The sequence below is a fragment of the Paramisgurnus dabryanus genome, chromosome 2 (assembly GCF_030506205.2).
Source record: "Paramisgurnus dabryanus chromosome 2, PD_genome_1.1, whole genome shotgun sequence".
NCBI classification, from domain to species: domain Eukaryota; kingdom Metazoa; phylum Chordata; class Actinopteri; order Cypriniformes; family Cobitidae; genus Paramisgurnus; species Paramisgurnus dabryanus.
This window is the reverse complement of record NC_133338.1, coordinates 9,619,133-9,632,348: the sequence shown is the minus strand read 5'-3', so window position 1 is coordinate 9,632,348 and position 13,216 is coordinate 9,619,133. Positions and strand designations below refer to the sequence as shown.

Sequence of the window (13,216 nt, the reverse complement as noted above, 5' to 3'; positions counted from 1 at the left end):
GAGTGACTCGCTCATCACTACAGCGTTCATTCACTAAGTCTACCAGCACACTCACCGTACATTCACACGGGGCGTAAGCGTTAACGCTTAACGGAAGGCTTGTCTGAAGGGTGAAGAACAGCCAATCACTGTGGCCGCAACACAAGCTCTGGTCTTTCATAAACGTAATTGGATGGCTCTGCCTAGGTTATTTGCATAAGGTGATATGATTGGCTGACGCTAGCGTTGCCGCTTGAAAAGTTGAGAAATTTTCAACTTCTGCCGTGAGCAACGGCACTGACGCGGCGCCGACGGATCCACAATTCAGTTCGCCAACGCTTGACGTCACCCATTTAAAGTGAATGGGAAGTGTCAATGCTGACGCCCCGTGTGAATGCGCCTTCAGTCAGTGCAGCCAGGTTTTTAAAAAAAGTTTAAGTGCATTGTTGCAGTCAGTTATAATGATGAAGCCTCGTGTGACATTTGACAACAACAAAAAATACGCCACTGTGGTAATACCACAAATATGACAAAGCATCTAAGAGCAAAATACCTTACAGAGCATGACGTGCAGCAGCCTCACAGTCATGGTTTGATTTTCAGTACATTGCAGTCTACTGACTTTTATCAGGGTTTTATTTTATTTTCAAAAGCCGTAGAGTTTATCAGTCAAAGAAAAAAACAGACTCAAGGGGAACATATTAATGTTAGCATTCAGCTGTTTTATCTCCAAAATGTAAAGGGAAGAAATAATAGTGTTCAGTGCAAAAAGTTGTCATGTCTATTTTATTTGATATTAATTATGATGGCTATCAAAAGACCCCATAAAATCACTTTGTGTCTTGATGAAATATGCAGCCTGGAAATGCGACCTAAGAAGCTGCAGCCTTCAGAATGGGAAACGGCCATTCTTTCCGTCTAAATAGATCTGCACTGTCCTCTGGTGGTCTCGCAAGGTAAGCAAACTAAATTGGCTATTTTAATTTTAAGAAAGTTCCTCATAGGCATAAAAATAACATATAAGAGACTCTCTATTGATAAACTCTAGGTTATAATATAATATAAAAAATATCTCCGCTAACTTCCGGATTGGCCTACAAAAAATAGGTCATCACACAATGCCGTTTCTCAATCGGAAGGCTGCAGCCTTTGTAGGTCGCATATGCAGGCTGCATACGTCATCAAGCCTGGCTTAGTTAACTCATAGATATATACACATCTATGTAGTTAACGGAGCCTCACATTCGTCAGCATATAACAACAATTTACGATTAACTAAGAATAATAGTCAACATTATAAGTGTTAATATTCTGAAATAAGAAGTCTTTATGACGTATTCAGCCCACAAAGGCGACCTCCGGAGGCTGCTCCCTTCTGATTGAAATGTATGCTTTGTTAATATGTATTTGTATAATATACTGTGATTGATATTTTCTCCCTTAAATCTATTTATTCATCGACACTGTATATTTATTTTAATTTCACTTTAATTTCATTATCGTTTAGTTATATAACGTTGTTCCTGAAACTGAAAATAGAAGCTCGCGCTTACCTCCAGTCCGCCTGACGGCGTAGTAGAGCTGTCCACATCACGTTTGTTTCGAGCAAAAAGAACAGACGCTTCCGGTTGGCGGCAGCGTGTGTGAATCGCAGAGGATAATAAACTTCGTATTGGATTTTCAGAATCGTTTCTTTGACTGTTATTTTTCTCAACTGTCGACATGGTGAAACTGACCGCGGAATTAATCGAGCAGGCGGCTCAGTACACGAACCCTGTGCGGGACAGAGAGTTAGATCTGCGCGGTAAGTAAACGCTTAAGGCCCAGTCGACTAAACAAACCACATCGTTCGGTTGTGGCGGGTTGATTCAATGTGTTTTACTGTACACTTAATTTCGTTGAAGGTTATAAAATACCCGTGGTGGAGAATCTGGGAGCTACACTCGATCAGTTTGATACCATCGATTTCTCGGATAATGAGATTAGGAAACTGGATGGATTTCCACTGCTGAAGAGACTCAAAACACTTATGATGAACAACAACAGAATTTGGTGAGTAAACAGCAATAAAGAACACACATTTTTGACAAAAGAGATATGAACAACTAATGGCTGTAGTCCAGTTATCGCCCTACTTGTGGAGGGGAGGACCCCCAAACAGTACACCTTGTGGAGATCTATTATATGACGTACTTATTTTAGGATCTGGGGTACTACATATAGATTATGTATTAGCGTTGTTTTTATTAACATCCTATTTGTGTAATAATCATAAGAAAATTTGGGGGGTGGGGGAATAAATGATAAAATAATGCATACATTTGACCAATACATTATAACATTGCTATTGAAAAAGTATAATTATTTTAAATATTAAAAATTTGTTTAATAGCTTTTGTTAGGCTTTGTGTGAATTTGGTCATGGTAGATAAGCAATGTTTTCACATTTCCTTGCCTTGACTCAAGGAATCAGAAAAAGCATAGTACATTCAAACACATATTGGCGTGGTTTCCCATACAGGGCTTATCCTAGTCCCAGACTAAATGCACTTGAGCTGCCTTAATTTAAAAACACCTTGCAGTGACATATCTAAACATATATCAGTGCCATTGTTTTGTCTCAAGATGCACACTAGTATTGTTTTTTATAAGTTTTTATGTTTGTAAAAACTATTTAAATGTCCTAATATAACTAAGGCCTAGTCTTGGATTAAACTAAACCCTGTCCGGGAAACCGCCCCATTATCACTAAAGACATATTTCCCACATGTATTGCAGTCGAATTGGAGAAAACTTGGAGGTCTCTTTACCAGATCTGAGGGAGTTGATTCTCACAAGCAACAATATTCAGGAACTGGTGAGTTTTGCGAAAAGTCATTTGTATAAACGTTAACAAATATTTGAGCTCTCAAGTTATGTGTCATTGAAATCTGTTAAATTGTGCGTTTGGTCTTCAACAGGGTGATTTGGATCCTCTTGCTACAGTGAAAACCTTGACCCTGCTCAGGTCTCCCGCATTAGCTGTCTTTTACATTTTTCAAATGTGCTGCGTATTAACCTCAGAAAATTTGAAATCTTTTTTTTTCTGTCTTGTAGTTTGCTCAGAAATCCCGTTACCAACAAGAAACATTACAGATTATATGTCATCAACAAACTTCCACAGATCCGTGTTCTGGACTTCCAGAAGGTTAAACTGAAGGTATGATTGTACCATGATTTTTAATTGGTTCTCTTTTTGTACCTTGTGCGTTTTCTTTCTTTCTTTATTTATTTTTTGCTACCTAAATAGTGTGTTTTTGGAATATTTTGTTTGGTCTTTGTCAATAAAGCAATTGAGGAGCTCAGATGCAAATTCCACTAAACATAGGGCTGTGACGGTAGCAGTATTTTACCACCGCCACGGAAATGCACAAATTCACTGCAGTGGTTATATAATGTGTGTGCGCGCATTAATTCATACAGGCTTATATATAATGAATATATATATTTTGAGAAACAAAAATGCAGACGAGGATCGGATATTAATTTCTTAACATGTGCATGTTCATAGATGTCGATTTCTTTTTCCGCCAGTGCTCGTCATAATGTCAAGCAATGCTTGGGTTACATAGCTACGGTAGACACACTGGAACGCCCAAGCTCTTGGAAAAGGTGGTAAGCAGCGTGTTTTCTGCATGATTTTAGAGGCGAAATGTGATTTAGATATCCGCACCCAATCGTCACATTACAGTTATTCTAATTCTCTGTTTTAAGCATGATGATACAAGCGTATCACAGTATGCTAAATGTATGCTGCTTTTAAATTAGCTTCTCCTTCGGCCAAATTACACTACATTTTCTTAATAGCCTCAACACAAGTTTTACTGCCTGGCACCTATATGCATGTTTATTGTAGCAATTCCATCCATGAAACAACACACGGTTCAAGGGGTTATAATGTTTTCTGCCGCATTTGTCCTTGACCAAGTGAGAATATCTTGTGCCCCTCATCACTGATATCAGTTGCATCCCCTTGCAAATAGCATGCTGACTCCGAGTCTGCTAGCTGTTTGTGTTCACACAAACTTGAAGACATCTTGCTGGGTGAGATTGAGCTTTATATTTTTCATAGTTTATGACATGCACAATAATGCAGGTTGACCACCGCGGCGCAGAGTTCATGACAACCATCATAGCCCTTGCTAAATGCCATCTTAAATAAAACAAATTGATGCTATTAAATGAATGCTCTTGGCACGTATTATGCATTAATCATATACGTTCATTTCAAATCCAGGCTTCAGACCATTTAGAAATACCAGTTTGTCGGCAGTATACATTTGAGGCTAAAAAAATGTGCGTTTACAGGAAAACATGTCAGATGGTTTTGCATCCGAGTTCTTAAATTGAACATTTATAAAGCTGGACAGATTATTTCTAGAAAATGCATTGCTCTATGTTTCTTTGTACCAATCACTGCTGACTGGAGCAGTACCATGGTCCATGCCATATTGTTTTGTCAATGTTTGCTTGAACTTTCTGCTGTATCATCATAGGAACGTCAGGAGGCTGAAAAAATGTTCAAAGGCAAACGAGGCGCTCAGCTTGCAAAGGATATTGCCAAGCGAACCAAAACGTAAGATGAAACTCCTTGATCAAGCACAGCTCTCCCGGATGACTGGACTGTGGAAGTGGTTTATAAACGCAACGTCTTGATGAATTCAAATTGATGCACAATTGGCCACCAAAACCTCACTTTCCACATAAAACTTTGCAAAGCTTTAGCAACCATAACCCAACAGTGTTTCTCGGGGAGCTGGCTCAGGGCATTTCTGTCTTGTATCAGTTTATTATTATTGATAAGATACTCAAGATACTACACTCTGATTGTGGGAACAGTGGTTGAAAGGCTGTGGAAGCAATCTGAATATTTGGTGTTATTTAAAACCCTGGTTTGATTTCAGGTTCACACCAGGAGCTGGACTACAGGCTGAAAAGAAAATGGGACCTTCTGCTGCAGATGTTGAAGCCATCAAGGTTTGCAATTGTTAAGTGTGTGTATATTAGACGCAACGCTCAGACACAAAAGTTGCTAAATGCCACCTTCGTCAAAAATTAGACGATGAGGATGATATTAACCAAATGCTTTCGGCACTTGTTATGTTTATCAAATCTGCTTACATTTTTTCTTAGTTTGATTTCTGTAAGTATAACTTTTAAAAGTATTGCTTTGAAAATCTTTAAATTTTAAAGAGTTGATAAATCTTAACTTTAAATTAATATTGGGTAATTAATCTAAGTGACAGCACATTTTTGTGTTTTTATTGAATGCTGTTTTGTTGTTTTTTGCTGAAGTCACAGTATTAAGCACTATTCGGACGGGATTAGTTTTCCAAACGACATTTGAGTTTCAACATGTCCCCCACAACGTCTGTGATTTTATGTACCGATTCGGACAGGATTCAAATTCTCAGGCTATTCCAGAGATGGGAGTGTCTGTTTCATGCGTTTGGGTGTTGCAGAAGATCACGTGCTCTGGATACATGTGTTTGTGATGTTTGATATTTGCTTTAAATGTAAAATTATTACATGACATGTAATTTATTAATTTAATTTTAACAAATCAAAAGAACTTATACAAATTCTATTAAAGTAGCCTATGTGTTTTATATAACTGGCTGCTTATAATAAACTCAAAGAAATTAAGAAATAATGATTAATAACAATTTATTATCTTTATTAATTAACATTACCATTCCGGAGTTGAACAAAATAAGGTTGAATTTACCTTTATTACAGTGGCCAGCCTAAACAGTGTTTGATATTCAACTCGTCTTGATTTAATTATTTTATTTTGGCAAATGGAAAAAACATCCATCTGAATGAATGGGACTCAGGAAGTACAATATATGCACGATAGTAAGATGTTACGGCAGATCACGTTGGCCAAAACATGAAATGAACCGCGTTATCAAAAGATATTGCGGGCAGACACAGACATTTGCATCCGGACGGAATTAAATTTCTCAGAGGACCTCTGAGTTTGGCGAAAAACAGTAGGTAAATTGCTCTGGGGTGCATTTCCCAAAAGCATTGTTAGCCAACTAACATCGTAAGTTCCATCGTTACTAACATCTTTCAACGATTTGGTGTTTCCTGAAACCATCGTTCAAATGAACATTCGCAAACTTCATCGCTAACTTGTGTCGTTGGAACGACAGCTCTTGATCTGTCGTTAGAAGCATCGTTCCTTGTTATTATAATATGTAGACTTACGTTGATCATGCTTTTGAACAAAATAAGCAAAATCATTTAGTACAGTCAATATCCATCATTCTAAATATATTACAATTTTATTTTACGTCTTTAAATTTGTAAACCGAATGAAAGCGCTGCATTTGAAAACTGCGCATGTGCGCAGATCTACGAGCTTTAATACCCTGGGGAATCCCTGGGAGGAGTGACGTAAGCGGGAACTTGCCCATGAATTAAATATCTTGAAAATAAACAATAGACAACTAAATCAAGGTAACAAAATCGGTCTTCCGATGCAATATATGTTATTTACAGCAACAATCTGACATTAAGTCGATTTGCACAGATTAATTAGTACTTCACCTCCCACGTGACATCATCAACTATGTTGTTAAACCAACATCGTTCAAACGACGAATGTGCGACAAAGTTACTATGCATTCGGGAAACAGTCGTGACAAGGTAGTTCCTTTTTTCCAACGATGCATCATACTATGGTCGTTCAGCAACGAGTTACGTCTTTGTTTGGGAAACGCACCCCTGCAATTCTTACGGAGGTCGTCAGAGAAAAACACAGACATGGCCGATTCGGATGGGATTAAAAACACAAAGGACCTCAGAGAAGCAGGATTTTCTCAGAGGTCCCCCTGTAAAACTAATCCCGCCCGAATAGGGCTTTAGACTATGATTTGATTTTTTTTTTCAAATGTAATTTTTAACGGTTATCGTTTTGTAAATTGCAGCCTTAAAATGTAGATATAACCTTATAATTCTGAGCAGTTTAGAGGTATTGAACTTCAACGTTTTTGCATTATATTTGACTTTTTATTTAAAAAACAATAAGGTTTTATCTACAAAGACCTTAAATGCACCTAAAATATAATTCTAAGATGGTGAAATGAGATGCAACTATATAATGCATTTTTCTTGAAGATTAATAATATGATGTAATGTCTTGTGTTATGACTGTTTATCTGTAGAATGCTATTGCTAATGCCACATCACTTGCTGAAGTGGAGCGTTTAAAGGGACTTCTCCAGTCAGGACAGATCCCAGGACGAGAAATGAGATCAGGTAAGGAGATCTCCACACTCCCGTTATTAACATCAACTAAATTAAAACTTGGATATGTCAGAGCAATACACATGCAATCGGCAAATGAGGGTTTTTCTGTTTCATTTCAGCTAATCTGTTTTACTGTACGCTGCAAAAAATGATGTGTTAATTTTTAACACATTGTGTGTGTCATGCCATTTAAGGCGTTATTTCATGTTAAAATAAATGAAAAGGACAACACAAGTTGTGTTAAAAACCGTGACAGGAGTAATGGTTACAAAGTAATTCCATTATTGGTCATTCCACTACTTTTTGCAGTAATAAACATGTAACGAAGTATTTTTTTTATCAAGTAACGCAGTTACAATTACTAAAATTTTAATAGAGTAAATCGATTAACCAACTCATTTAAATTTTAGTAATTGTAACTGCGTTACTTGATTTAAAAAAAAAACTTTGTTACAGGTTTATTACCGCTAAAAGTAGTGGAATTACTTTGTAACCATTACTCCTGTCACTGTTTTTAACACAACTTGTGTTGTAGTGTAGGTAATATGATGACAAAATTTTCAAAAACCCCAAAGCTCAAAATGTATCACATGACTAGACCGAGCAGACATTTCCATTTACAAATATTGGATTGTAAAAATTCATTGAGGATTTAGAAAGTTATGTTATTTATGAAAGTTATGATTTTTAAAAAATAAGAAATTAGAGGAAAAGTTATATATGATATCAATGGGAGGTGTGTGACTGAAAATGTTGCTTATTTACATGTTTTTGCTTGTAACGTTCTCATTTTATCAGATATTTGCATGAAATTTTAACAGACAGTAGAATTTTTTTAGTTCTTTCAAATGAAATCCTGAACATTTACTTGTTTTAGTTGGAATGGGCCATTTAGTTGGAATTCGTTTGTCATATTCAGACTCGGACCCATGGTTTTTAGAATGATGCCTGCAGTTCTGATGTTCTGACAGGACGTTCTTTAATCTACCGGTACAAACGTGACTACCAAATTTCCGCAATTTATTTAAATACCTTCTCTTCCTAGGTTTCGATGAAATTTCAGTACCAAGATAAGAGATATATTTTGTCACCTCTACCTTTCAGTTGTGCCCTGAGTCTAGTGGAAGCACACCAACCGGTTTAAAGTGACAAAAATTTTCAAACAGTTGCCATAAAAAAAAAAACAGGACCGAAAGCTCAAAATATCAAACGCTTATGGTGGTGGTTCTTCACATATTTATTGTAGTATGTAGTAAAAAATACTACAATCATGCAGCCAGAAGTGGATATTGCATGACAAACATCTTATAGTAACAAGCCAGTTGAAACCCAGAACTTCGACCCAGCAATTCGATGCGCATGCCTGCGATGTCAGCATTGCCGTTTACTGACACAAAGCTGTTAAATAAATGCCTCTCTGAAGGGAAGTGTCTTCAGAATAGTCTCAATGTCATTTTCTTTTAGTCTTAAGATCTATTTGGATGGGATAGATGGAGTAATGTAACTTTACCACAGGACGTCTGTAATATTGTTGCTGGTCTATTTGCACGGGATTAGTATTACCTGAGGTAATTTCTCCTGACTTTTTTTTTACAAAAGGTAAATCTTTACTGACATTGTCCGTAATGATTACTGACATAGTGATTTTAGTTCTGTCCAAATACTTTAATAAATAAAAATTTCTTTACCAAACCTTTTTATGTAAAACTAATCCTAACTTTATAAACAGTACTTTATCAGGCATTAACCTAAGGTAAGCGCACATGTCTGCTTTGTGTACAGCGGGAAACCTTGTAATTTGCTTTTATAATACTTGTCCTTTAATAGCTTGTCAGTTACAACCACAGCTAACGCACAGTATCAGAATTGGATCAGTCATGTTGTCGGTCATTGATCTGATATCAGATCAAGCCAAAAGGCCCGGATCGGCCCGATACTGATCTAGAATAACAGTTCGGGACATCCCTAGTAATGACGCATCGCTAGCCTCAAATGTGTTTGTTTCCTTATTTTTTTGTTATCCTTGTGCCTCAACAACTCATGATTGCAAAAGACAGCTGGAAAACATCCCAGTCTCAACATCACATTAACTGTGATGTCAAAGTTGAGATGTATGCCCTAACATTAAATTACACATTAAATGAAGTACAAACTTGTTAAAATGTTTACTAATGTGAGCTATTGACATGAGCCTCAGAACAGAGCTCAACATTATTAATCATGAGTTGTTGACACACAGAAAATGGTAAAACCCAGTGGGAATCACATTTTAGACTTGGGTTTATGATCTTCGCATTGAACGATTGTGACCATCGATTTTAAGTGTCAGCATTGGTAGGACAGTATTTGGTGGCAATAAATTTGACACTGAGAGACTTTTCTCTTATTTATTTTTATTTTGCTGCGAGAGTGAGCATTCTAGAGATTAAATTAAAGCAAGAAGAGGTTAAACTTTTGCTGCTTAAAATGAAAATGATCAAGTCTGCTGCTCATTTCCTGTGGTTTCCCTTTTCAGGAGCATCTACTATGGTAGAAGAAGAGGAGGAGATGATGCAAGAGGAAATGCAGGAATCAGTCTCAATGTATAGTAATATGCAAGGCATAGGAGAGGGAGAAAATGGAGATGGCATGCAGGAAGAAATGAATGTTAATGGATTATAGTGTTTTTGTTGTTTAAGTGTTTTTTTTTTTTGTTTTTTTTTTTGCGCTATGTGAGACGCAGTACTTGTTTTTTGTTGTATTTTTTTGTAAATTAAAGTACATTAAACTTTTTTTAAAGAAAAATGTGGTTATATTTGAAACTGGTCAAAATTACTGAGCAAGAGTATCCTATTTGATTAAAAACTCAACTTTAAATGCATAAATCAATGCATTGCGTGCCTCAAGTTGCCTTATTGCTTTTATTTACAGCGGTGCAAACTTGTCACAGGGGCGCGCAGTGAATACAATTATGAAAATCATGTCCAGCCATTGTGGTAACACTAGTCCCTTTCACACATATAGTCTTTACTGGTAATTTACTGGTAATTTGCAGTTAACATGTCATGTGTGAACAGAACCTTTCCGGTAAATCAGTGCTCCCAATTTACCAGTAAGACAGGTTGTAAGATTACCAGTAATTTACCGGTAAGCGCTATGTGTGAACGAAAAATATAGGATTACCGGCATTTAGAACGGACGACGTTAGACCGCGTTGACAGATCGGGCCAATCAGAAAGTTTTTAAACAGATGACCCGTTTACCACCGCACTGTTTACGTTCGTTTCCACACCCATGCTGCTTAAAAGTCGAGCACAACTGAAGTTAACATCCACATTTCTTCAAAGTTGTTTAAAACGGCTTACCATATATTTGCCAAATTGCCGACGTCCTTAGCACACCCTCTGTGAAGCCTAATGTGCAAACACAGGTTCCGTTTGACGCCGCCTAACGCAATGTTGTTTGGTCACAAGCAACTTCGCCATCGTTTGCCACAGTGTGAAAACACCAAAATACGGACCGACGATGTTAAGTCATAACCCACCATTGTGTACAAATACGACACGGAGCTCGCGGCCGCGCGCCACAGGTAACTTCCGCTTTCTCTCCGAGTTTACCGGTATTTTGATACTTATGTGTGAATGATGTCTTACTGGTAAAAAGACGGAATGTCACTGCATGTGTGAACAGCACATTTTTGTATTTACTGGTAAATTCATTCTGGTAAATTCATGGTAATTTACCAGAATTACTGTGTGAAAGAGGCTATTGTCAAATTACTAGCCAGTTTGGCAGGTTATGTTTTACAATTTATAGTCACCTTATTTGCTGCCGATGATGTTTAAGCAATCTGTGCAGATTGAGCACACACACTTAACTCGTAGTATTTTGTCATTCCAGGTTATGCGCCCACATCACGTTGCTGTGCGCTGTCACAAAAGTTTAACATTTGTACATGTATTTAAGCACTGCAGGTTTAAATTAAGTGATTTTAAGCTGTTGAAACAAAATAACAGTGCTGTATGTGCTCACTGTTTCTGTTTGAGCGGAACATGCAAGCCTTAAATGGTCCGTGTAACGCTTTTCAGTTCTTTTTTCAATTTGCACCATCAAAATGAATCAAATGAAAAATTGGTTTCAAAGTTTCATTTTTCAATTTTCATGAGTACTTTACAAACGGACAATTGTCTCTCGGTTTAATTTTCAATTCTAAGTGTTTAGGTTGCTGCTTTAGAATTTCAGGTTTTGGAACAAACAGAAAAATGACGACTTGTTCTAATTTTCCATTTCTGTGTTTGCGCTTGCGGCTGGAACGTATCATTATCGCCGGGGGTGGAGTGCAGTCTACAGCCGGTCACGGACCCACAGCGCTATCGCGTTAAATCTCACCATATTTATCTCATCTATGTATATTACACATTTATTAAATATATTTTGAATAACAATAATGCCTTTTTATCAGTAGATGGCGATGTAACGACCTGGCAGTAAGTGCATGCACTCGAGACGTGATGGATAAACCTGTATCTGCCGCAGTTCAGCCTGCATAATGGCTCGAAAATTTTAATCATGTTACCCCGATATATTACGAGGTAGCGAGTCAGGTTTGTCACCTGAAAGTTGCCGTTTCGAGTCTCACGGGCGGCCGCTTGTGACGTGCCATTGAGCAAGGCACTTTACCCATTGCTTCCCGGGCGCTGGGTGCCCACTGCTCCGGGTGTCATGACTAGCAGTGCGTGTGTTGACTACTTACTGGATGCATTCCTTACTTGAAAACCATGTCACTTTCACTTTTGTTTTCCTTTTTAAAAAACTTTATTAGCCGCGGATGCCCACCCCGTGACGCCTGCCCTGTTATATTGGCTCATTTACTAGCCATATTAATATTTGAGATATCCACAGTGTATCCATTCCCAGCTCTTCTACCAGCTAACGGATCACACCTACAGTGGTGTTAAAAACATGGTAGTGTACTAATAAAGGTGAATAAATTGCAAACATTTTATAATTTTATGCTGCATGATCATAAACAGTGGTGTTAAAAAAAATAGCAGTGCAACATCAGTAACCTGATAAACCACTATTGTTATTAGTAGTAGTAGTAATATTTCTGGAAATTATTTATAGAAAAAAAATAGAGCCATTGGCAATGATATCCACATTACTTGCTCTGAGTGATTCATTTACTGAAAGTGGCGTGATCAAAATAATAGCATACTGAAGTTTAAAATGAGTTCAACCTGTGAAAACAGCTTCTTTCTGTCCTTTATTAAGAAAGAGAGAAGGCAAATGTTTTGCCCATTGTTATAAAATATATAATATGCTGCTGAATTTCTAAATAAAATGGGTCTTTTCAAACATTGCTCAGAGGAACAGAGCAATTTGATTAAAAATTTGAAAACCTTTAGAAAGATAAAAGATGATGATCTTGTGACTGATGCAAGAAGCCCCAGTAAAGCACCACTGTTGAAAAAAGACATCTATAGAATTACATCATTACATCAGCTGGCCCAAAGAAAAATAGTGTAACATTTTGTGGCCTGATAAGATTAAAATCTTTCTTTTTGGGGTCTTTACAGGACCTCAGGCAACCCCCGGGTACTGAATTCAAGCCACAGTACAGTGTAGCATGGCGGTGTAAAAGTCATGGGATTGGGATGTTTTTCATACTGCCGTGTTGGGACTATTTATCAAATACAAGGGAATATGGATCAGTTTGACTACAGTAGAATACTTGAAGAGATTATGTTGCCCTTTGCCGAAGAGGAATGCCCCTAAAATGGGTGTCAACAAGACAACAAACACAAAAGCAAGAGGGCAAAATCTGGTTCCAGACAAAAAGGATTAAGATTATAAAGTGGCCAACTCAATCCTCTGATCTCTCTGCACCATTAAAAACTTGTGGGGTGACATTACAAATGCAGTTTCTGACACAAATCTAAAAATTGACAGGAACTGT

The 13,216-nt window shown here is 37.3% G+C and overlaps 1 protein-coding gene across 1 annotated transcript; it reads left to right on the top strand.

Annotated features, from left to right (window-relative positions):
• Nucleotides 1-1,572: 1,572 nt before the first annotated feature.
• On the top strand, nucleotides 1,573-10,062 carry snrpa1 (small nuclear ribonucleoprotein polypeptide A'). Its single transcript, XM_065294306.2, has 9 exons — nucleotides 1,573-1,783; nucleotides 1,884-2,031; nucleotides 2,758-2,836; nucleotides 2,940-2,986; nucleotides 3,076-3,178; nucleotides 4,515-4,594; nucleotides 4,923-4,995; nucleotides 7,194-7,287; nucleotides 9,794-10,062. The coding sequence occupies exons 1-9, from the start codon at nucleotides 1,702-1,704 to the stop codon at nucleotides 9,937-9,939; spliced, it is 852 nt and encodes a 283-aa protein (XP_065150378.1). The 5' UTR covers nucleotides 1,573-1,701; the 3' UTR covers nucleotides 9,940-10,062.
• The last annotated feature ends 3,154 nt before the right edge of the window (nucleotides 10,063-13,216 follow it).